This window comes from Melospiza melodia, chromosome 4 (assembly GCF_035770615.1).
Source record: "Melospiza melodia melodia isolate bMelMel2 chromosome 4, bMelMel2.pri, whole genome shotgun sequence".
NCBI lineage: Eukaryota > Metazoa > Chordata > Aves > Passeriformes > Passerellidae > Melospiza > Melospiza melodia.
In genome coordinates, this window is record NC_086197.1 from 57877494 (window position 1) to 57901732 (window position 24239).

Consider the following 24239-nt stretch of genomic DNA (forward strand, 5'->3'; position numbering starts at 1 on the left):
AGGCTTTTATTTGGATCTTTTCTTCCGCAGGAAGTGAAAACACCTAAATAATTAAAACCTGAAGCCATCTGTAGTAAAAATAAAATTCCCATAATATTCAAACATGGGTTTTTATCCACTTGCTTCACTCTTCCTTTTATTTTCTATCTTTGTTTTAGTGCTGTATTTTCCCCAGCCACACAACTCTACTGCTGATGGACAGAATTTTTTTTCCTGTCACTTTACATCTTTACTGAACATTTTCTCCTACAGACATTCATCTTCAGCTGTCAGCATTGGAAAGGGACACAGAGAAGAGAGCAAAGCACATGTCTGATCATAACTCAAAACAGAATGAAGCAGGGCAGCTGCTGGCAAGAAGTTACATCACCTCCGCTGCAGTATATTGAGCAACCACCCTAAAGTAATGAAGATAATTTCAGATAATTTTTAAATGTGTGCTTGTTTAGAAGCATCCATTGAGTATGTATAATAAATGGAATCCCTAAGGATGATGCAAATAAAAAAATACAATATAATTTCTCTCATGTGAACCTCTAGACTCAGTTTATTATGAGAGCCATTTTGGTGTTGGCTTTAAATGATAAAATGATGGCATATTAAACAAGAAAGGACTCACAAGTTCCTAAGTTTAGGGTACAAGGTGATTGTAGCAAAGGGCAGAGTGTCTGTGCAACTCCTTCAAATAATGAAATTAATAAAATAAATCTAATAAGGACACATGCTTACATGAACCATACCGGCCCATGGACTCACCACAGAATGAAGTGGTAGCCAGCCTGCTCCTCTCCAGCGGCGGGGCCCACTTACTCCACATCCCGTGGCAGGCTGGGTACGTGACGCCCTGGCAGACATTTCACACATCACATGATTTGCTTTCACTGCATTCCACCTGAAGCAGTTGCTGATGCTATCCCTACTGCCTAGCTGTTTGTCACCATGGAATGATACAGGAAAGGTAAGGTAAGTCTGGAAGAACTCGATTGCTTGAGTATGAAGTTGTCACACTAATCTGAGTTACCCATTACCTGAATAGTAACATGTTCTGAGATAAAAACACTGGTTAGTATATGCAGTTGATGGCACAAGAAAACTAAAACAACTCAAATTGCAGCACCAGAAATATACATTTTTCTTTACTTTAAGTAAACTTAGAAATATAATCAGTATAATTTAAAAATTACAACCTCAAAATGAGCAGCAAGTAAAACTGTATATTGATGAGAAACCCTGATCAAAAGAGATTTTATGACTTCTAGAACCAAATCTCAAAATCAAACTCAGTTTGAAAGGACCAAAATGGTGTGTGGTCCTACCTCCACCAAACCTTGAAGAATTCTTACAAACATCACACATCCATAATGCACTCTTGCTGCAGAAGGGATGATCATGTTCAGTGTAGATGTTAGAAAGATAGCTGCACCAAATACCCTATGGAGAAAAGTAGCATAAAAGGGAATACAATTATTATCTATTCTTCAGAAGTGTTTTCATGTTCCACTTTATAAATATTTATAAACTTATTTTAAAATATTTTGTTACAATTCTTTTTTTTTAATTGTTTGCATTTCAGTCTCTGAAAACTTGTTCACGGGAAATATATGTGATTTCATTTTTGTGTCTGATTTTATTCACAGTAGGGTTAATGGTTGCGTTATAGCATGAAAAATTTACAGTCAAAGAACAACACTGTTTTTTCTAAATTCTCTACACCTACTGACAAAAGCAAAACCCACACCTAGAGAGCTCATTATCTGAGTGACAAGAAAGCACTAAACAGATGAGCACCAAAGCAAAGAAGCTGAGCAGGCTTCTATATAAATCAGTTCCTTTGTCACTTCTCTAAGTGACAAATGAATTGATTTATATAGAAAACAGTCTGAAAATATGAATTGGAATACAAAGCCCACAGTCATATCTTGACATTTAGGAGACTGCTTTAAAAGTCAAGTAAACATTTAACTGAGAAATAAGTATATTATCTCTCTGTTGTGATCCCTGAAGAAAAGACTTCTGCCTTTTTTTTTCTTACCACTAATAGGAATATCAGGTCTGTTATCATAACACTGTTGACTCAGGGAACTACAGCAACCATGTGAATTAATAACCATGTGAAAGAAGAAACTGTAACAAAGAGAACATGTTTAATTATCCAAACAGCTATCTCTAAAGACTGAGTTTCAAATCTCTGCTACTTCTTTTAATGCCAACTGTTAATATCCCTAGGTTGTAAATGCATCATTTATAATGAATTAAAACCAGTCACTCTTCTGCTACTATTTAAAGGGTTGAGTATTGTTTCCACAGAGGCAGCATCTTCTCATCAATTCACTGCCATTTATCCCAAAGAAGTTTGTCTCCCCTTTGACAAGAAATATTCCAGGTTTTTTCAATTCATTCACATACTCTTCTGTCCTCACTACCACAATTCCTGGGCAGCTGCCACTTTTGGATCAAAGCAGCTACAGACTCCTCTGCCCAGCAGGGTGCTCTTCCTGAAAACTGACATCAAGAGGTGCCTTGTGTTTCATGCATCCACCAAGCAATTCTGACATCACATTTAGGTGTGTGTTTGAGGATGAGCACCAAGTTAAATGGATGGTGTCAGTAAATGATTGATGAACTTTTTGGTGGAATGCAGACCACATAAATTTGGGTGAATGTATTGAGTAAATTACATAGTGTTAGAGGGTTTTGGTGCAAACCCAGAAAGCACTCAATATTTTCAGCTACTGTGAGATCCATTTGAATCCCTCACTATTACAGATAATTATGTGCATTAGAGAAGTGCCTGGAGTGGGTTGTCCATAGGTGTGTTCAAGGTTGCACAGTTTAAACAAGTGGCAAAGGAGTCTTTGCCTAAATCTGTAAGGTCATTATTAGCATAGAATCTCATTTCCAGAGTGCATCTGGGACAAAAGAAAGTTTTTCCTCTTTCTAGGGCTGATAGGTTCATTGGCCACAGAACCCCTGTTTTCCTGCTCTGTATCTTAGCAAATAACCCCTGAAACTGAAACTGAAACTTGGCACCACTGGTGAACCTACCTAAGCTGAAATTGGTTGGGTAAATGAGGAATACAGGAAAAACATGGACTTAGTGAATCCTATTACTGCAAATAGAAATTCTCTTTGAGCTCATCTCTTAAGCTATTTTTGTTCCTCAGCAAATTCTACTCCTAAACCCAGTTATGATGGGCAAATCCATAATGTGATGTTATAGCATAGCTTTAGATTGAGTTGGAAACTCTCACAGGGATAAGTGCAGAGTTTTCTGTGCTTGTGAACAGCCTGTATTTAAGGAAACACTCTGCTGACAGAACACATCAAGTTATGATGTAAACATGGTTATTTTTTACTACTTGCAAGCAAATTAAGGAAACAAAAGCTAAACTAATAATATGCTTAATTATTTAGCCAACAGTGTCCACATCTGTGTTTTGGAGCCCTTCTGCTGCAAAAGCTGGTGGCAAGACTAGAAAGGCTGGAGAAGTTATTAAGCTTAGCTAATTTGTTTGGCTTACTTGGCAGATGGAAAAATATTGTGCCTAGGCACTGTTATGCGGTAGAGAAATAAATAATTGAGGATGAGAACAGTGCTGAAGAAGCAGTGCAAACCAAACTCTGAGTAACTTTTGGTTATGGACAGAGTAGAGTAGGACTGAACCATCTGGGCAATTTTGTGGGATGATTCTGTTCTGGAGAAATTTCCACAAGGGCATATGGATGGGAAGAACATCCCAGTCTTGTAACCCCCATAGCTCCTTGCAGAATGCAAAGATTTGGGGCAAAGTACAACATAAAGCTGGTTTTAAAGACCCTTTCCAGTTCTGAGACTATTTGTAGGTAAGTCATATCTTGTTTGCAGAGAACAAAGTTAGTACCAGCCATCTTTTTTTATTTTAATCTGTAGATCCCAAGTACCCTTAATATGCACATCTCATGAGCTCATTCACAACCAGATATCTTCGGACAACAACCCTCTCTCTTGTGATAATACTCAAAGTTCTGAAGACCTTTTGATGTAAAGTCTAAAATCAAAGTCAACATTGACAAAATTAACTAGTTTTTCTTATTCACATTTTCAAAAGCAGTTGAATTAAAAAAAAAAAAGGCTGACAAACACATTGATCATAAAAAAAAAAAAAAATCTGTACAGATTCTCAGACTTCACCAAGCAGAAATTGGGAGGCTCTATTAGAAGTCCTATGCAATTTTAATTATAGTCAGTACTGTATCCAGCCTTGGCAAAGATATTTGTGTGCATGAGGATAGATTTGGGAATTCAGATCATAAATAGTTCTGGAATTCCTTTATTCCCAGCTTCAGTCCACAGAGACTGTGGACAGTTAAAGGAGGAAGACTAAACACTGCTGGAAAACTATTGTTTGGTATTAAGTTGAGGTAAAGAGCGCTAAGGCAACTTCTTAAAGACAAATGCTTCAACTATTGTTGGAAGTATTAGGTGATTTTCCTTGAACTCTTCAGAATGCATTATTGTTTAGAGAGGAAATGTGTAAATATTTGAGATAAACAAGTTAAATTGAAAAAATCAGCAATAGACCCATAATGGAAGTCTTGTCCTCAGAAATATTTTTAATCAATTATTATTAATGATTAATTATTATTAATAATAATTCTTGATAAATATTGAATTTTCAGCTTCAGATGTGCATTTCTGAAACGCTAATTTGCTATTTTAGTAATTCCCATTTACACAGTGTAAAACAGTTGACAGGCTCTAAAGCTTAATTCCTTTGCTTGTTGTTTTCTTACCTGTTAGCAGCCAATTTGTTTGAGATGAACCCTCCTGGAATTTGTGTCACAATGTAACCCCAGAAAAAAGAGCCATGAATGAGTCCTACAGTCTCTGGATCCCAGTTGAATTGGGCTGTCTGTAAAGGAAATGGGACACATGCTGCAAGATAAAGCATTCTCATTGTGAGGTAACTGTCGCTTACAAGTCTCGCAGAAGTCACCCTGTGCACCAAATTAAGCCTCTCTACACTGGCTGCTCAGGATTGCTGGGGTTGAAAACCTCCAGTTAAGGCAAAAGGATGTTCAATTCCCCTGTGAAATTACTGCTTTGGCTCTTAGGAATGGGAAAGGTTTCAGCCATAAAGCACCTAATGCTGGACCTTCAACTTTGCCACTTGCCACTGCTTCCCCATGGGCTGCTTAAACTTGAAGCCTTTGCTTTCAAGACTGCTCAAAGTTATAAGAAGGACCTGATAACTTTCAATGGACGTATCCATTTCCCCAAGCTTATCAAGGCTGCTTAAAGCCTTTGAGTTGATTTATTTCCTGGTCAGATTTGTTCATGGCTCTCCCTGTCAGGGCCCAACTCTGATCCTCCACTGTCAGCATCAAATGGCATGGGGCAGAAAAGAGTTGGAGGCAGGGAGAACATCTGAAGACAAAGCAATCTGAAAATAAAACCAGGTAACACTAGCCAGTGACTAGTTTATCTTTTGTTAGAAGTGATGCCAGAGTAGCCAGTTTTCACTAAAATACCACACAGAACTGGCAGCTGTAGTGATAAGCATTGACATCTCTTTTTTCGATATTACTTTCTGCATGTTAAAGAAAAAAAGTTTTTCCCACTACATTGATTTTTTGCTCACAAAGAAGCAAACTGAAAAACAGCTCACTGTTTGACCTACAGCCAGATGGCATTAATTAGCCAGACGGCAATAATTAGCCAGACATTTTTACAGAAGGCTAAAGGGTTTCCTTCCCCATCAGTACTCATTTTGATGTGTCCCACTTTCCTGTGCTGAGGCACTTCTGTTTAAACACCTAACTTTCTACTGGCAATTTCCAGTTGAGTTTCTAGGTAGTGTTAATTTCTGAAGGGAAAAACACCATGAGATATGGAAGAAGGCTCCTCCTGATTCAGGAGATGCTCATACCCAAACACTATGAGTTTAGATTTGTGGAAGAAATTTACTCCCATTTTCTGAAACTACCTCTTCTGAGCTTCCCAACCTATGCAGGCACATACTTTCTCTTGCTTAAGTATAGAACCTAGAAGTCCCAGAAGGACCATGGAGATCAGGGAATAGACTGAATAAATACAAATTCAGCAGGAAGTCTAAGCATGGCTCCTATGATCCTGAGTCATGGAGATAGGCATATTTTAACATTGGAAATTTATGATAGACATTTTCTGCACTCTTCTTTACCAAAAGTTAAAAAGTGTAGGAGAAAAGCTGATGAATATTTGCACAGCATTTCATTCTAGAGTCAAGATTCCTATGAATTTGTTAGGCCAAAAACATTCAATAGATATCCAAAAATAAGTCAACAAGTAGAGCAAATGTAGAGATTTAAGTTCATAAAATCCACAAAGGGGCACTTGACATCACAGCCAAATACTGAGGGAGGATAGGGAATGCTGTGGTATGGATTGGATGCACCTGCTGGAGTGCATTGAGATAAAGCTGAGTAGGATCTGCTATGGACCACATGCCATCCACTGCAAATTTGAAAACAGCTTGGCACCTAGCTCTTAATAGCTCCTAACAACAATCTATGCTGTCAAAAACCTGATGTCTTATTGCCAGTGACTGCTTTAAGGTCTTGAGAATTATCCACTGATATGAATGTAGTGGCTGCAGCCCTACATAAAATAATTGCTAATTCCTTCTACAGCAGCATCACAGCACATTTCCCTGAGAGACAGTAAAGAGCAAAAGCTTCTGCCACCACAGCAAAATCTTACAGCTGACACATCAGCGACCTGGGAGACATGCAAATTCAGTTCTCATTTCAGGTACTTAAACCCTCTCTATGACACTGCAAATCCTCAGATCTTGAAGGTTTTTCATGTGACTTCATCACCTAAATAGGAATTAAGTGCCTGTGCATCTACGTGCATCAAGACTGATGTGTCTCCCTCATTCTCTCTTGCTATGTGGCATTTGGGTGATTTCGCAGCGGGATCAGCTCAGAGCAGTGAAAGGAAACCATTTTCTCACCCTCAGCTCCGGCTTTCCATCGACATAGACAGTGTTGTTGTTGACCATCTCCACGATGGCCACGCCGAGGTTGCACCTGATGCCGAAGGAGATGCAGAAGCCCAGGCCGCTCATGATGGCGATGATGTAGCGCTTGGGCAGGCCGCAGCAGTGGCACTCGCACGGCGCGGCCCGACGCCCGCTCGCCGCCACGGGCCGCCCCTCCGCCGTCAGCTCCAGGGGCTCCTCCTCCACATTGGTGCCATCGAGCTTCCTAAACACATGAGGGAAGGAAAAATGGAGGTGCCCTGTCGTCTCAGTAAAATTTGCTGAAACGTGGATGGACAGCCCCGTGCTCCGGTCACCTGCTAGCTCCTGTTGGGAGGTGCTTGTCTTTGGGTAGTTGTGAGGTGAGCTAATGCTGGACAGGCTGGGAAAGGTTAGCAGAGACCACACTTTTGCCTGAATGACTTCTGAAGGTTGCACATTTGAACCACCCAGCCAGACAGCCAGCTGCAACAATGTTCACAGGCTATTCATGAGCAAAACTGTGAGATCTAACTGGAAGTCTGTTGTGATAAATTCCATTGATTCTTTGGAAAATTTACATATTATTAAATTAACCATAATTTCTGACTAGATTTACTACGCAGAGCTGCCAGTCTATTTCAAGGATGAAGGCAAATACAACACAAAGCATGGTTTCACTCAGCCCCAAAATTCCTGGAATTTGTTTTCTCCTGTGAGACAAAAATCAGAGCTGTACAGTAGAGGAGAAACCTCTCTGGCATCAGATCCCCTTTTAAAGACACAAAAGTGACAGGCCCAGACTTTATTTGCCCATCAGCTACCAACTAACACAGGAGTGCCACTCCTCAGGCTTTGCATATCCAGCCTTTCCTTTTCCCACAGGCAATCTACCTGAGATATTCATATTGAACAAAATGGCACTTTCATGCAATCTGGAATTGCATGATAGTGCAATTAAAATTTAATTTGGTCTTGAGATCTGATTAGGGCTATTAACATCGTGCTGCAGGACCAGGCAAAGTCTGTCATAGGAAAGGTGAGGTAAGAAAGCACTAGACACACCCACCAGACCAGAGCTAAATAATTCCTTTTCTAACACTGTCTTTACAGGTCTATTTTAAAATGCAGATTATGGTTTTTCTGACATGCTGAAACACTGAAGGACATGGCTAGCTGTGACTAACCCACTGAACACTAACCATAAGCTTAAGGTTATGCCTTTACTAAGAGAGGCCTTGATCAGGCCTTTCAGTTTTGGCATCACCCTGAAGCACTGAGCTCAGGATCCAGCTCTCTTTGTGCCTGCCATGAAGTACTGTGTAAATATTTAACCTAAAGGAAGCCCAGCTTGCCATGTAAAATGATGAGATTATTTCATTTACTATTGTCTGATTAGGAAAAACATATTTCCTTCTTCCACATATCTGGTTGAGTGTATTTGAAATCTAATGTATATATTTGATATGTATTTGAACATCAGTTTTCAGTATGAAAATCAACATAAACAACTCTGACAGAGCATACATGGATGGGCTACATCTGACTGGGTTGGATTTTTTGGGACAGTGTTGGTTAAATCACTGCTTTTCCCAATTGCTTTAAGTCTAATGCACTACCCATAATCTAACAGATAATACTCTGCACTGGACAGTTTGCAGATAAACACATTAAGTATGGCTTCTTGTGCACTTAAATCTATCTTTCCAATATAAGGTTTCACTTCAAAATATCATTTTTAGGTTCTAGAGCTAACTGGAGCATCATTTACCATATTATTCCTTTTTACATCACAATATAAACCCATTATTTCAGCCATAGTCTTAGCAAAAAGAAAATAAGCGTGCTACAGTCCATCAGCTCACGTTTTCAAGAAACACTAGAATCACAGTGTTTGGGGCCAAAAGGGAAATCCTGGGATTATTTTATTTATTCCTTTCTCAAACCAGTGCTCACTGCGAAGTTAGATCTTTAGCTCATTGTCAGACTGGAGCAAAGCCTTCGCATTCAAGCAAGGTAACATAGAGAGTGTGATCTTACTGTGGTGTTATTGGGGGTGATGGAGATCTTATGATTCACCTGCAGGGAAACAGCATTTGTTAGTGACATGGGAGTACAGAGACTAATTCAGTCAGGCACTTGAAAAAGAAGACACCAGTATTCCATGCCCTATGTGTTAATAGAGGTAAAGGTAAAAGGAATGAGATATTAAAAATAAAGACCTCAGGAAGTGAAAAAAAATTGAATAATTATTTTTGAACTGTTATAATCTCCAAAGTGCTAAGCCAAAAGAAATAATTTGTCTTTCTCTAACAGAATATAAGATATTGATGGAATTAAATCAATTAACTATTCTCCAAAAATTAGGCTCTATTTATAAGAGAGACATTAGACTTTAGGGGGTGCCTTATTTTGGGCAGCTGGCAAAAATTAGACACTTCATGTGAAGCCAAAACATCTGGACGTTTTCAGCTGGCTGTCAATTCAGATAGGCATGAAAACATCCTTCTGCTCCAAATTCAGTGCTAAAAGTGGTGACCTAGGACTAGAACTATGGACCAATATTGTCTCTGCAGAGAAGTTCATTATTCTGCTATTGTATTTGACTAATGTAAAGAAGCAAGTTGAGGACTGATCCATCACCCCAAATCCACGCAGTTTATTTCCTGCTCCCAGAGATTAATTTCAATGCCTCCATACCAGGCTTGTCTTGGAGAAAACTATTTTTCAGTAGCAGTCCAAACACATAGGTATTTAAAAAGTGCAGGCATTCACACAGCCAGTGTCAGCCCTGCTTTTTTGGTTTTATTTTATTGAACAGGTACATAATGAAAATATGGCAACTCCATGGAATGATGAGAAATTTATCTTCCAACTGATCCATACATTTTCATAGTGTCAGTGAAAATTTTTACTAGTTGTTTACCAATGACTTAGAAGGAAACTGGTTCAGGGCCAGTGCTCTCCTCTAATTATCAGCCTCATGCAGGAGATGCAGGTGCACATGCACTGGACAGTGCAATTTCCTGCACTGGACATGTTCACTTCTTAGATCTGTTTGTTCCTTTTTCAGCAAATGTACAACATTTGGCAAGTAAGAAGGGCTAAGTTATTTGAATCTGCATCCATATTCTGTGCCCAAATGTCATAATAACTTTATGCAACATTTCTCTTTTTTATTGAATGCCTACTCTGGCATATACAGAATTTTGAATGCATGAAAGAAATATTAAAAATCCCTATCAGTAAGAAATAAAATCCCTAGAGCACACTCTGTATTTAAGGGGGTTTTAGCAGAGGAATTAGTTCTTTCTAGGTGTACTAGAATTTCATTTCATTTATTAAAAACTCATTGATTGTACAGTAACAGACAAATGTTAATGTCTGTTGTATTAAAACACATTCTAGAATGGATTTCACCAGATGTGGCAGTCTTTCACAGCTGCAGCACAATCATACACAATGTTCAAAGCTCACACCTACAAATCCATTAACTACAATGATCCCTGTATAACTTCAGAAACTAGTAATATAATTATCAATAACCAGAAATACAGTAATAACAAAAAAAAAATCATTAATACAAAAGCAATATAATCTTGTAAGATCTTATTAATTCTTCAGGGATTTGTCCAGGTGATAACTTCCCATAAGAAATCCTGTATTTGATGCGTTGGTACCAAATCCCAGCACAAACACCCAACTCTCTCGAGTTACTCAGGGCATGGGACCTCTCTTGCTGGTTTCTGCATGGTACTTCCATGAAACCCACAGCAAGGCTCAGACATGAGGGACTGCATGGCCCAGGTGCTGCCCTCCTGGGCTGCAGGGCAGTCTGTCCTGGGTGCAGTGAAGGAGCACTGCAGGGATGTTGGGCCCCTGGGCGCTGCGGTGCAGCGCTGCACAAGTGCTCTGTGCCCTGGCACTAACAGTGCTACAAAGGCACAACTCGTGCATCAGCTGGGCCTGCTCACCCCACACAGTGCTCACAGCGCTGCACAGTCTGGGAGGCACCAAGCTCCCCCTGCTTTTGCACAAAGGGAAAATCTGAGAGGAATAACTCCATGATCCACCACAGTCAGAAGAGCCCTGTCTGCAAGTGTCTATCACCCAGCTTCAAGATGCAGTTTTCAGCAATTTAGGCTAATTCACCAAGGGACATCTAGAGCAGCCAGAACGACACCTATCAAGGCTACACTTCATACAGCAGCCATTTGCCATGGCCCATATGTCTTTTCACATTAAAAGTGATAATATTTAAACCCACTTAAACACTTCCCACTTCACCAAGAAGCCCACCGTTGCCATTAGCTGGTCCAGGATTCCTGAAATCCTTAGAGTAGGGAGAGCCTAATATCTTACTTCAGTCTTTGGCTTCTTCCTTGACTACAGTAAGTTCACAGAAGGACCAAAGTGTTTGTGTCTGTCAATAAGATCTGCAGGAAATCTTTCTTTTCTGAGAAACATAATGATGACAGAGCCACAACTCTGATATTCATTCACCCAAGCCTTGAATTCTCTGGGTTTTTTCTGCCCCGCTGCATAAAATAATCAAGAAAAAAGCACTTTTGTATTAAAAAATTCTACAAAGCATTTACAAGATTTTCTAAAACATTTTCTAAGATCTCACAAATTAAACAGCTACCAATAGCCTAAAGAAAGGATGGCTCTTGGGTCTTCCAGTTCCGTCTTCCCTGCCTCCCTTCCAGGATCCAGACGCCCTGAAGTCACCTCCTGTGAGTGGACTCTTATTTTGCATCACCCACAAATAAGCACACCTGTGAGGAGGCAGTAAGCTGCTTTATGCTGCTTGTGCTTTAGCACTTGAGCTGGACTGCGGATAATTGCCATGGAACAGCTGCTCTTGCCAGGCATCTGCTTCTCTCTCGTTTGCAAGACAGAGGAAATGTGGCAGGAAGGCACAGGCCAGTCATATTTACCAAAGTTAAAACATGTTTTTCTACCCACTTTGTCAGTTTTGACATCAACACACCACAGTCAGTGAAGGCACACTTGGAGATCTAATCAAGGATGTGCTTTATAATAATTCATCAAACTATGATGAATGCTAGAAGAGAAACCAAATTTTTTGCTGATTTTCACCACATTAAAGACAATTGTATTGGATGAAGAGCAAAGTCAAGGTTGCAGCTGGTATATAGATATATGTGCCACCCTATAAAAAACACAAGTGTGTGTTGTCATTTGTAGACTAAGCTGTAGAGAATGAAGTTCATATTAAAAACATGCATGTTTCATTCATTTATGGAAACTTTCAAAGATGACTGTGTATTTCCTACAGGACTGCTCAAGTTGCAGCAATTCTTACTTAGATCTGACTGCAGAGATAATAAAAAGATTTTATAGTTTGGATTATTTCCTCTGCTGATTGGTATATCTAAGAAAGGCTCTGAGATACCTACATTTAAAACAGAAAATAATTAAGTTCAGCAAACTTTCTTGCACCTCAAGTGATATTTGGGTTAATTTGATTCAGGAGCAGTGTTGCTGAAGTTGGCTACCTGTGCTATCAACTGTGTAGGAAGTAGCATGACAGCTTTAATACATGGCTACAAGAGGAGAGCAATCTGGATAATCTAAGGTGAGCCCAGTGTGCTGCTACACCACATATTCACTAGATACAAACCTTACAGGTATTTGGTCAAATTGACCAGCAGAGCCCACAGCAGAGAGAATTTATCACTGAATAAATTACTTTAATCAATGTTCTAAAAAACAAACAGATTTCTTGGAATTACTGTAGAGTATTATAAAAGTAAAAAAAGTAAAGCAAAACAGGTTTCATCTGTAACACTGTAAATTAAAAAAAGTTAAGTAGAAACTGTGTAGAACACAGATACTCTGTTCACGTGATAAAGAAATAGAATAACTGCAGTATGTTATGTGTAAATTCTTACACATTTTCTTGTGATCAAATGCTTGGTTAGAATTACTATTTCTTGACTCAAAATAGCATTCCCAATAGAAGGCAAAGGGGTGGATATGAAAGCAAATATAATTCAGTCACTAGAAACACCTTCGGTTAAAGTGTTGGCCTGATCCACACAAAGATTTAAAACACAACATCAAGCACGGGAGAAATGCCACTAACCCCTCTGGCTCTCATCTATTGATTACACAAATAAGTGTTGTCACTAGCCATTACAAACATAAATAAGCTTCTTTTTAAATGAGAAATATCTTCCCCTGTTTGAAACTGGGAATTTCTTACATCAGATTTTAATTTCTCTAAAAATAAGAATCCTCCATTTCTTGGTTCATAAAACTATCAGGTTAAGATGAAAATCTTAAACCTTTTTTCTGCTTTTGATAGCACACAGCTGCTTCTCCTTATTCTCTCTCTAATTTGCTAGTGTCAGTAAACTCACACATACACATCTCTATTCAATACATTTTCTCTTATTTCTCTGATTTGGAACAAGTTTTAAAAAACCCCAAACCTGTAATTTAAGAACATTAAGTCTAATTTCAAGAGTGCCATCATTGGGAGTGTTAATTCTCATTAAATTATTGCTTTTTCTTGTGCAAGTTAAACCACAGAATTAATCACACTTAATTATTTAAAGGTTTTTTAATTAAACAGTTTTTAAAGCTCTTTTTAATATTAGAACATTATTTCATAATTTATTTTCACCTTTTTTTGATATAAATATTCTATGATCTACAGTCATATGCTGTTGTAACTGCTCCTTTTACATCTTCTGTCTTACAGCAAGCTGTCTCACTCTCTGTACTCAGATATTAATTTTGCAACTCTATAATCTGTTTTATGTTTTTACATATTTTTTCTATACTGCATTTCTCTTAATAAATGGAATCGATGGACCTGTCTGGGAATTTTCTGTTGGGTTTTACCTTCTCAGATTCCCCAGCGAGTCGCTAATGGTGTTCTTCACCTCTTCCTTTCCTGGGTTAAAAAATCTTTCTTTCAGTGAACCAAGCCCTTTGAAAGGCATTTTGTCTTTCTTCTTCAGTAAATCCCTTATGTTAACAAGCATTCACTTCTGCTGTCATATTTCCCAATGCCAGAGCCGGGAGCTTCCACCAGTCCCCCTCGGTGACCTCTGCAACAACAACCAGTTGCTTAAGAAAGGAGTGGGTAAAAAAATAATAATAATAAAAAAATAAAGTCAGCTCTTGCAAAGCCAGAAGGGAAAAGCTGTGGAGCAAAGCCCCCCCAGAAGCACTCAGGGGCTCGGCGTGGCCCTGGGAGCAGCTCTGGTGCCTGCTGTCGGTACCCGTGCAGGGCAGCGGCTCCGGGCTGACGGTGGGAGCTGCAGGTGCTGCTCAGGCCAGCCTCCCTGGGCAGGAGTGCTGCCTCTCCACAGGCAAACCTCAGCCTGCCTCGCTGGGGCTCATCCTCTGTGCATCCCTCCCTCCCTCCCTCCCTCCCTCCCTCCCTCCCCTGCCTCTTTCACACCGAGATCCTGTGCAAGGTGGTGCTATAGTAACAGACACAATACCTGTCCTCAAGCCACTCCAGTTCGCTAGTAAGACCTCATCTATGGCAAGGGCCAGAAGTTTATTAAATATTTACAAGACCTTTCTGCAGGGAGGGAATTATTGCGAGCTACAGCTCCCATTCACTGTGTACCCCCCACTCAGGGGAGGCCCCCTGCCCCAACACACTTGCTGGTTTGAACCCAAAGCTGCCTTCCCATGCCTGGTCATTTATTATTGATGTTGCTGGGCCCTTGGGCAGACAGGCATGGAGGGGCATTGGTGCGATGCTGTTTGAATAAGCAATGGGAGACCAGCCATAAATTGAATCCATTGCATTTTGAAACACAAAGTGGCTCAAAGAGGTGAACCAGTCCAAATCAGTGTGACTGCATGACAACACTCTTCCTAGCATGGCAGAAAGTACTTAATGAAAACTCTTGTGGAAATGCAGCTGGCCACTCCACTCATCATGCCTGCACATTGGCTGGGGTCAAGTGAAGAATTTCTGCTTTTGGCATGGCCTCAGATATTGGATTGGGTTATGGACAAGTTAAGCAAAAAAAAAATCAAAACAAAAAAAAAAAAACAAAACAAAACAAAACAAAACAAAAAAACCCCCCACACAAAAAAAATAGAATAAAAAACCCCCCAAAAAAAACAACAACAAAAAAAATACCTACCAAAAAAAAAAAAAAATACAAACCCAAACAAATGAAAAAAAAGCCCAAAGCCACAAACCATTTAATATATTCCCTCTCCCATCAGTCCCTCCCCCTTCAGGTGATGGGGAAGGCAGAAACTCGGTAGATTGCTAGAAAAACGGAGAGCTTTGTGTTTGGCACATTACCTCACTCCTACAAGGAAAGTGAAGTACCTGTCAGTGCCTCATCAGGCCAGCAGCACAATAAGAATTGATTGCCCCTGGAAGTCCCCAGCTGAGAGCTGCCATGTGGAGGGCAGGCAGCTGCCCACCCAGCAACCCCAGCTCGTGTTCGCAGGCCACCTGGTGTCCCTGAGCCAGTGGGTGACTCTGAACCCTCCCTCCTGCCCTACACTGTCCTTATCCTTCCACGCTCAGGGGCCACACTTTCACCCCAGTTTCTCTAGAGCTTGATCTAGCTCTAGAGAAGTTAGGGGAAAGTGTGGGCCCTGAGCCTTGAAGGACTCTACAGAGAGGAGAAAAAAAGAAACCCAGAAATTCCTCCAGAGAAACAAACTAGATCTGATGTCTTTTTCTCTTAAAAACTCCTCATTTGGGTGTTTGAACTGAGTGAGCAGGTTTGAGTGGGATGTAAATCTGGGCCAAAGCGGTGAAAGAGCTATCCATTCATCCACCACTTCATTCCTCTCCTGGCTCCTTGCATGGACCCCCAATCTCTGGGTTTTAGAATTCTCCATAATACAAACACCAAAAGTCTAGATTGTCCCAGCTCCACTTTGAGGAAGGTGATTTTGGAAAATACATTTTCTTAGGGTTATGTGAGACAGGCAAGGAGCTTTCACTGAAATCCTTTATTCCTAGTATGAACCAGGAGGGAAGAGAGGGAGAGGGAGCATACTTAGGAGCTGAGAGTTTGCCTTTGCTGCAGTGTCTTTTGTTGCAGCACTGGTTAGAGTTTCTTCTCCTCTTTGAATAATTCATGTGATGTAGGAAGCGTTGGCTCAGCACAGCCAACACATTTGTCCTTGCAGAACAGTCCTCTCATAGCAAGCATTTAGAACATGGGTACCTCCAGATCTCTGCACTACCCACATGCCCCTGGCAGGGCTTCTCTGGGTGAGTGTCTCTCTAGCTGGGTTGAACAGCAACTGCTCTCACTGCCAACTCAAGGACTGACCAGTGATCTTCCCTGCAGCAGCTGCACCTCCTCCTCCTCCTCCTCTTCCCCCTCCTCCTCCTCGCATCTGGCCATCTCCAAACTGAGCAAAAAGAAGGAATTCCTCCTGGTTTCTCACTCCAGACCCCTAATCCTGGTTGACCATTGGGGTGTGTGACACCCAGCAGCAGCAAGCAGCAAGGTCACCACAATGGCAAGGCAACATGACCACGTGTGTGCAATAAAGCAGCCCCTCCAATTTCTACCAGGCACACTGAAAATGAACCCCAGTAGCCCAGCTGCCTGACACCAGAGGTACATATGGGTTTGAGAATATATACATGTGAAACTTGTCTTCCATGTAAAGAAACATGTATTTGCTGGCATTTGAGATAGTATTCTGAATGCTCTTGTGGCAGCTGAATGCCTGAAATCATGGAAGAACCTAGCTCCAAACTGGAAATGCTGCAAACTCCAGTGCAAGAAATTCACTTGGAAGACTGGAACTCAGGTTGGAAAGTGGTGTTCAGAAACCATATCAGCCAGCTGCTGTGGAAAAAAGGGTTTTATCTTGTCCATCTTTCTGGTCTTCTGGTCCTGGTTTTGATGAAGAGAGCACAGAGTAGACACAAGAAAAGAGTTATGCTTAAAATGTGGTGTTTTGTTCACTTACCCACACATTCTCTAGCTGCATTTAGCACAGATGTCTGAAGCCTGTCCTCCATGCATTTGGGGCTGATTCAAGTGGTTCCCTCAGAGATCTGTCCTGGCTGGCCCCTGGCAGAGTGTGCTCCCCTCAAGGATGTAGGGGTCTCTCATTAGCAATACTCCTTGCCTCACTATTAACTGAATTACACACTTCTCACAGCAGGTTTCCTCTCTCCCTCCTCTTTACTCTCAGGAATCCTTCACTTCCTGCACATCTGCAGTGCTTCAGCAGTAGCCCCTTTAGAAATTCACAGATGCTTTCTCTAAGGCCTAGAGAAAGCGTGTTACTCACTCCTGCTTCTCTGAGGGCAGGCAGCTCCACAGGAGCAGCGCTGCTTCTCTGTTTCCTCCTCCTCAGGCTCACAAAGTAACAAACTGCCTGGATTCCAAAGCCTGGATTCCATAGCACTGCTGCAGAGACTGTCACAGCAGCTTGGCAGTGCCCTGCTCCTGCTGGGGCACCATCCACAGGGGCACCACCCAATTCCCAACAGGAATGTGCTGGGTGAGGCCATGGCGATGCCTGTGGGACTAATCCCAGCATGCATTCCAGAGCACCAGCTGAGGAACTCTTTCTGGATAAGACCCAACATGATAACAGCCCTTATAGACCCAGCTGTCATAATTACTGTCTTTTTCTTTCCTGTTTTAACCTGTGCCCTAATTTTCTTTTTCAGAAATTATACCACATTGTGATTCTTCTTTCGCTATCTCAGACCTCCTTAAAACACAATGTATTACATCATTTCATTTTATGTCTGCTGTTTGCAAGCTGGGGCTAAGTCCAAGATACAGAATTTGCTTGCATTTGTAAGGAAATATTTTGCAAAATTAAAACTATATGGCTCATATAGCTTGTGGATTGAAACTACAAGTTTCATTTGAACTACTACTATTGAAACTACAGATTCCTATCCCTAGAGACAACTAGTAAGTGTATTAAAACCATATTGTAGACCCAATGCAGACCTAAACCAGCATGCAGATAGCCACTGCTCCATCACTACCTCAGGTGTTCAAGAGTAAAGTGAGCTGCAATAAAACTCGAAACTGGTCAAGTGCACTTACAGGAGATGTGCCTTCCTAACAAGAGCTGCGCCTTGCAGACACAGGGCTTGATTCAGAGTTTTAGCAACCCCTTATGAAAACCAAGCTTGCAAATATCAGAACTAGCAATAAACATAACTTATGTGGAACAGTATTTTCTACAGGTACAAGTAAATGCACACCTAGAGGCTGTCTAATTTTTTTAGTTATTTCTTTTGTTGAAAAGCCTTGAAATATCATCTTTAGGCTGCTCCTACTGATGATTCCTCAACGCAGTGGACAGGGTAAAGTCTTTGCCACGTTTAAAAGAGATTTTTGCTACTGCTTTCAGTGCAGACTGGATAGCATACACATTTCATGTGCTTATTGTCTTGCAAGCAGTCACTTCTCCCAGTGCTTGTAAAACACAAAATTTTGATCTCTTTACAAGTATTTAATTATCACAGTAATTGACACCCTGACACTAACATCCTAAGAAAGTCAATCTAACCTTTTGGTGTCTGCCGAATTAACATAAAGATGCTTCACTTTGTGTTGTGATCAACCTTAACAATAACCAAAGGCTGCTGGGCTCCTTCAGTGGAAATACACAGGAATAACTTTGTCAATTTTTAATCAGTTTCTTTTCAGTTCAAGGCCATGAGATCACATCCCTGATGCTTGTGAGATGATTTTTAGATCATAGTTTGCTCTTGTTATTTGGAGGAACCTTCTTTTGTTAAAGCAAGTTGACTTTGCCTTTTTAGCTCTTACCAAGAGCTCAAAGGCTAGAAAATCCTGAGTGACCTCTCTTACTAACTGAAGATTTCTTAAAATTAAATTGAATTTTAAAGTTTTGATGCTTCAAAATTAAGTATCTTTGAAAGTTTTAAATGCCTCCATTTCTTGCAAATGGAGCAAAGTAATGATGCAGAGATAATGAATATTGGTTTCACCTGCACATAGGTCTTAGGGTTGGCAGACTTTAATGTTTACAGCACTGGGAGTTTGACAATACTTTGCCCAAGAACAAGGCCTTGATAAAAGTTGTCTGGTAGATTTCATTGAATCATGGAATCATTCTTTTAGGAAAAGACCTTTAAGATCATCAAATCCATCTGTTAACCCAGCACTGGCAAGTCCACTAAGTCATGTCCTTAACCAGTGCCTAAGAGGTTCACTCAGATCACAACCATATTTTACTGTTAGGCACAAAATTTTGGGTTTACTCCAATTCTTCCTTTGTATTTGTACAATGTCTGGTGTACTGGAGACCCTATTTCTGTTGGCACCTGTAAAAGCCATTGTAACATTACATAAAAATGGGGATACTGCAGGAATTCAGCCTTCTTGATCTACAGCATCTGCTGTCAAAGATAAAAGAGGTGACCTGGGATCCCATGTTATACAAGGGTTTAGAGTAAATGATCAATCTAGTCCTTCAGATTTTGAAGCCTATGGCTTCACATCTACAATTTTCTGCCATAAATGAGGATAGATTCAAAGACTTCAGAATCCTGATTTCTATTTTACCATATATGAAAACTGAGTGCTTTCCTGCCAGATTAAAATGCTTCATGCTGAGTCAGCCCAAGTCAAATTGTCAGATGTTATGTTTGTTTTCCTGATAACTGCAGCAAAACCAGCACTAATTCTAAATTTTAAAAGGGTTAAAAAAAATCCCTCTTTAGTTTCTAGTTTCTGCTTCCTGATGAGATTGCTGGTATGAAAAACATCTGATCACATTTGGACACAAAATAAAAATAGAGGCTCTTGGGATGTTAATAACATAAAAAAATAACAATAGAAATAAGAATTCCTATTTATAATTTTCCTTACTGAAAGCTTCTAATTAAGTACTAATTTCTTACCTTATGCTGTAAGAGGGCTTTTAAAGCATTTCTATGTGGAAAGTTCCTATGTGAAGTATGTTCTTCTTTCCGTAAAAAGAAAATGGGCACATTTTCTACACCATTTCACGAAAACAGATATATTTGATGATGATTTCTGTGCATACAGGAATACATTTTGTTAATTAAAAATAGGTCCTTTTTTACTTTCACAAAGCTTTATAAGAAAAGTCTTGTAGCTGGACAAGACTATTTCTGTAATGTTTGAAATTTATTTGAAAGTTTCTTGGGTTATAGTGACACCCTATGGCAGTTTTATTGTACCTTACAGATCATTTTGAAATTAACTTGTCATAACATTTTACAGCCTGTCTCTGGCTGTAAATCAGTAAGGAACTGCTTTGATATTTTTAGAAATCTTTTAATTGCAAGTTACTCAAAAGATCATTCTACCTCTTCAAATTTGTATTTTCCCTTTACCTCTTACTAGAAAAATACATTTTACAGTCTTTGGCATTATCTTCTCTCCACATTTAACAGATAATCTATGCCAGGCAGTACAGTTATAACATACTATTCATAACAACCTATGGTGATACCAATTTGTGAATAGTCTCTTACTTGATTGATTCACTAAATTATAGAATATAGCTCATTGTGTTTCTCTAATCCTAGATTTGAACTCTTTAAAAGAAAATATCGTGATACAAGTTAAGGAAATTTTTTTTCCTTTTAAATACTGATGGAAACCAAAACTGTGGGACATGAAAATAAAACTCACTACTACATGAAGAACAGAATTTATAAAACCTGCCTTCTGGGGCTCTCCCTTACATGAATTTTCCAGACCTATCTCTACCTACATCCCTTCCCTCACCTGAGGTACAAAGTTGGTCCCTCTAATGAGGCAATAGTTACCATAAAACTTACATTAATTCTTTATCTTTGGCATTTGAACAACACTTTCATCAAACAAGGGTGGAAAGTGGGCAACAGGTTTGAAGTTGCAAAGGGCTGAGAAGGAATGAGGGAGAAGGATGACTGAGCAATCACATTAATCTTAAAAGCAGAGATGAAAATCTTCAAATGCTCAAGCTGACTTGAAAGAGGAGTTGTGTTTATGCTGAACTGCAGTTAGAGCTTAGTTATGTTAGAATAAAATAAGCTCCAGAGTACCTTTCATGTAAACTTTTCTTGTTTTAAAATTGACATAGAGACAGCTTAAAATGATAAAGATTTTTTTTCTTTTAGCAAGATATTTGTTTCAAAGCAATATTTTAAGTGCCAATAGATGTCAGTTAATACACTGTAAGTGTATTAACAGATGTCAATGACTAAATATGTCAGATCTCTTACAATCTATAAATTAAAAAATTAAAACCCACATGCTTTTGCCATAATTTTAAAGGTACTTCCATTGCTAAACTAGCTGAAATCACTGACTAAACACCTAGCATCTCCTGCAGCTCTTTTGAAAGAATGGAAAGGAAACCAGCTCTATTTCAATTTAAAACCACTAGTGTTTTAAAACTAAGAAACTGAGCAACATAGAAAGCAAAATTTCTTCTCTCACAATGCCTGCATTAAAATGTACTGAAGAAAAATGAAATTAAGCAATTGTATCTTCTTGAAGGACACAGTGACTAGTAACTCACAGCTCAGGACAGTACTTTTAATTACTATTGCTTTTGTTCAAATAAATTTTGTTTTAAAACACACATATTTAATACAGTCCCTTTCTAATGTCTCTAATTTTTATGTATATTTACGTACTGAATATTTGACCTAACTTTCACTAGAAAATGTCTGCTACAGCAAAACAGGGACTGGGGAAAGAAGTGAATTATTCAACTTCCTATTCATAGTCATTCAATTTTACAAAGTAGTCATTTCCAACAAAAAACAAACACAGAGAAATGAAACATTCCAATAAGAGTGTTGAGACGAGATTAAATCAGAGCTCAAACCGCTGCCCATCAGCAGCAGCAATAGTTGTCAGGACCAGTCAGGCTCTTCCATAAAACAGCATCCAGCAGCACTCCCTGCACAGGCCCAGGGAATGTGAAGAGACCAGGTGGGCAGGAGGTAGAATTTCAAAGAAAATAGGTCCAACCCTGCAGGGCAGGCACTAGGTACTCCGGCATTTTGCAGATGACAGTTTCCACTGTCCTTCCTGTTTGTTTGTTTTTTTTTTCCTTCAACAATTCCATGAACTCTGCCTCTCTGCACTGAAGGGTTGCTCTATCACTCTGGCACCTGGATTCAGTAATCCTTCACTCATCTGCAGCGGCTTTTAACACTTCTACTTCAGGCTCATGTTGCCTGTAGAATAGAGGACAAGGCAAACAGATGCTCATCAGCCCACTCCACTGCCTTGCCAGAGCTGGACCATCAAGCTGAGATGCAGAGCCTCATGTTAGGCTCCCTTCTGCAGCCTCTCATGGCAAAGCAACAATCTCCAGCTGAAAAGCAACAAGCACAAAATTCAGCCTGTCACTGTCATAAAGTCAGCATTCCCTTAACAAGCATCACCAGAAAAAAGAAATTGTCAGAAGCCCTTGAGTTTGGTTGCCCTTCTAAAGCCATGCGCTGCTTGGGAGCACTGATGCAGGAAAAAATCGAAGAGAAAGTAGATGCAAGAAATGCCTTCACCAAAAGGGGCCTGGAAAGGCACATGGTCCAAAGGAAAATTCTATCAAAAGAAGTGTTACATATGGAATTGAGCTCAGTTAAGTTGGAAATTATGTGTGAAGAGACAAACATAATTTAAGACACACTTATTTAATCTCTGCAATGTGCAGGAAATCACAGCTTTGTCCTATCTATGTCATGAATAGAATAAGGTAACGCTTCCTACCCAGCAGCCAGTTAATGATCTGGTTAGCTTAAGAAATATTTACTGTTTGCTAAATGAAAGAATTTCAGCTGTATGGCTCTGGTTTGCAAAATGTAGCAATGAAGATATTCCAAGAGGTATTTGCTATTTCACTGCAAATCTTTCATTTGTAATGGCTGTAAATCAGTAAGACTCAAGCAATGAATTCTTTAGGAAACATAAAACCAGTAAGGACAATCAAACTATAAAAAAAAAAAAAATCAGCTAATTTAACAGTTTCCTGCTTGCCAGATAATAGAAATAGAGAAACAATAATTTAATCTTACACAGAATAATGATTAAAATGTTAGTACTTTATACTGAAATCAACCCAATTGCAGAAATTACATCTAGTATCTATCAAGTCAGAAAATTACACAGAAAATACTTCTGTTGCTACTTTTATATATAACTATATAACATATCTATATAACAGATCAAGAATTTAAGCATAGCTTGCATCAAAATTATATATAGTTATACAAATACTTTAATTTTTTTCCTATTTTGTAGCCAAGTAAAGCCAGGGTTTGTAGCATAAGGCTATTCGAGGAAGGTCTATAACTGAAGTTCCCATTCAACAACAAAAGTATGAAAATTATATTCCAGTTTAATTTCAGTTTTTCCTGATTCTTCTGCTTTGATTTTCTAGGAGTTTCATTGTAAGTCAAAATCATTGTAAGACATAATTATTTTTAGAAATTCTTAAAAGATAAAAATAATAAAAATATCTATCTGGTGACAAGTTAGGATAGATTCTTCAAATGAAATTTACAGCAATTAGAGAAACATCTGATTGCTTCATTAGCATTTTCCTATTTGCAATATTTGAAGTCACTGCTGTGACATTGGTTAAAATGCTTATTCACAGCATTGGTACCACAGGTAAGTGTTTATTTCATCTGAATGGCAACAGCAGTAATTGCAATTCTAGGTTTTTTTAGTTCTCTACTCCAACATTTTTGTGTTCAGAAGATATGCAGTTATTCTTCTGTGTGGTGTTTGGTTCTAAAGTCACCTGCTGGAAATCAAGCTCTACAAGGTTTTGACTTTATTTAATCTTACAAGTACTAGGTTGCATCAAGGAGAAACAGACTGACATGAACAAAGGCTGCCTGTGTCATAACTTCAGCTCCCAAACCCCTTGCTTCCCAGGTAAAAGATAATAATGTTTTCATTGATGTAGTTATAAATGGAGGTTCTTCTTTGATTATCTGCCTAATTATTGCAGGCAAATGTAAAACCTAGTCTTTTGAGGTTGTGCAAAAGGTGAAGCATTTTAAAAAATCCATCATAATAATTAATGGCACAAGCCAAAATAATGATTAAGGCACAAGCAAAACTATGGAAAAAAAAGCCTTTAAAAAATTGGTATGTAAATATCGGTAGGTCTTTAAACTTCTACCATTAAACTTCTACCATTTCTGAGTTTCCAATCATTTCACACCCAGAACAGCCCCAATTTGCAGGAAGAAACTGAAATAGATCCATCATAATACAGTTCATAGACAGGTGT

At 39.3% G+C, this 24239-nt stretch overlaps 1 protein-coding gene and 1 long non-coding RNA gene across 3 annotated transcripts in view; one reads left to right on the forward strand and one right to left on the reverse strand.

The window, feature by feature from the left end:
* The window catches only part of LOC134418063 (uncharacterized), a 19647-nt gene extending 19164 nt beyond the window's left edge, over positions 1–483 (forward strand). Inside the window, exon 6 of the long non-coding RNA XR_010027670.1 lies at positions 253–483. This is a non-coding gene — a long non-coding RNA (uncharacterized LOC134418063). The remainder of the gene's footprint in view (positions 1–252) is intronic.
* Positions 1–14011, reverse strand: part of SLC17A8 (solute carrier family 17 member 8) — a 24776-nt gene extending 10765 nt beyond the window's left edge. For both annotated transcript variants that reach the window (XM_063155911.1, XM_063155910.1), the window contains exons 1-5: positions 13860–14011; positions 6978–7230; positions 4774–4892; positions 1317–1431; positions 757–844 (exon numbers count right to left, since the gene is read on the reverse strand). In XM_063155911.1, the coding sequence (XP_063011981.1) occupies positions 757–844; positions 1317–1431; positions 4774–4892; positions 6978–7230; positions 13860–14002 (718 nt within the window). In that variant the 5' untranslated portion in view covers positions 14003–14011. The remainder of the gene's footprint in view (positions 1–756; positions 845–1316; positions 1432–4773; positions 4893–6977; positions 7231–13859) is intronic.
* Positions 14012–24239: the final 10228 nt, after the last annotated feature.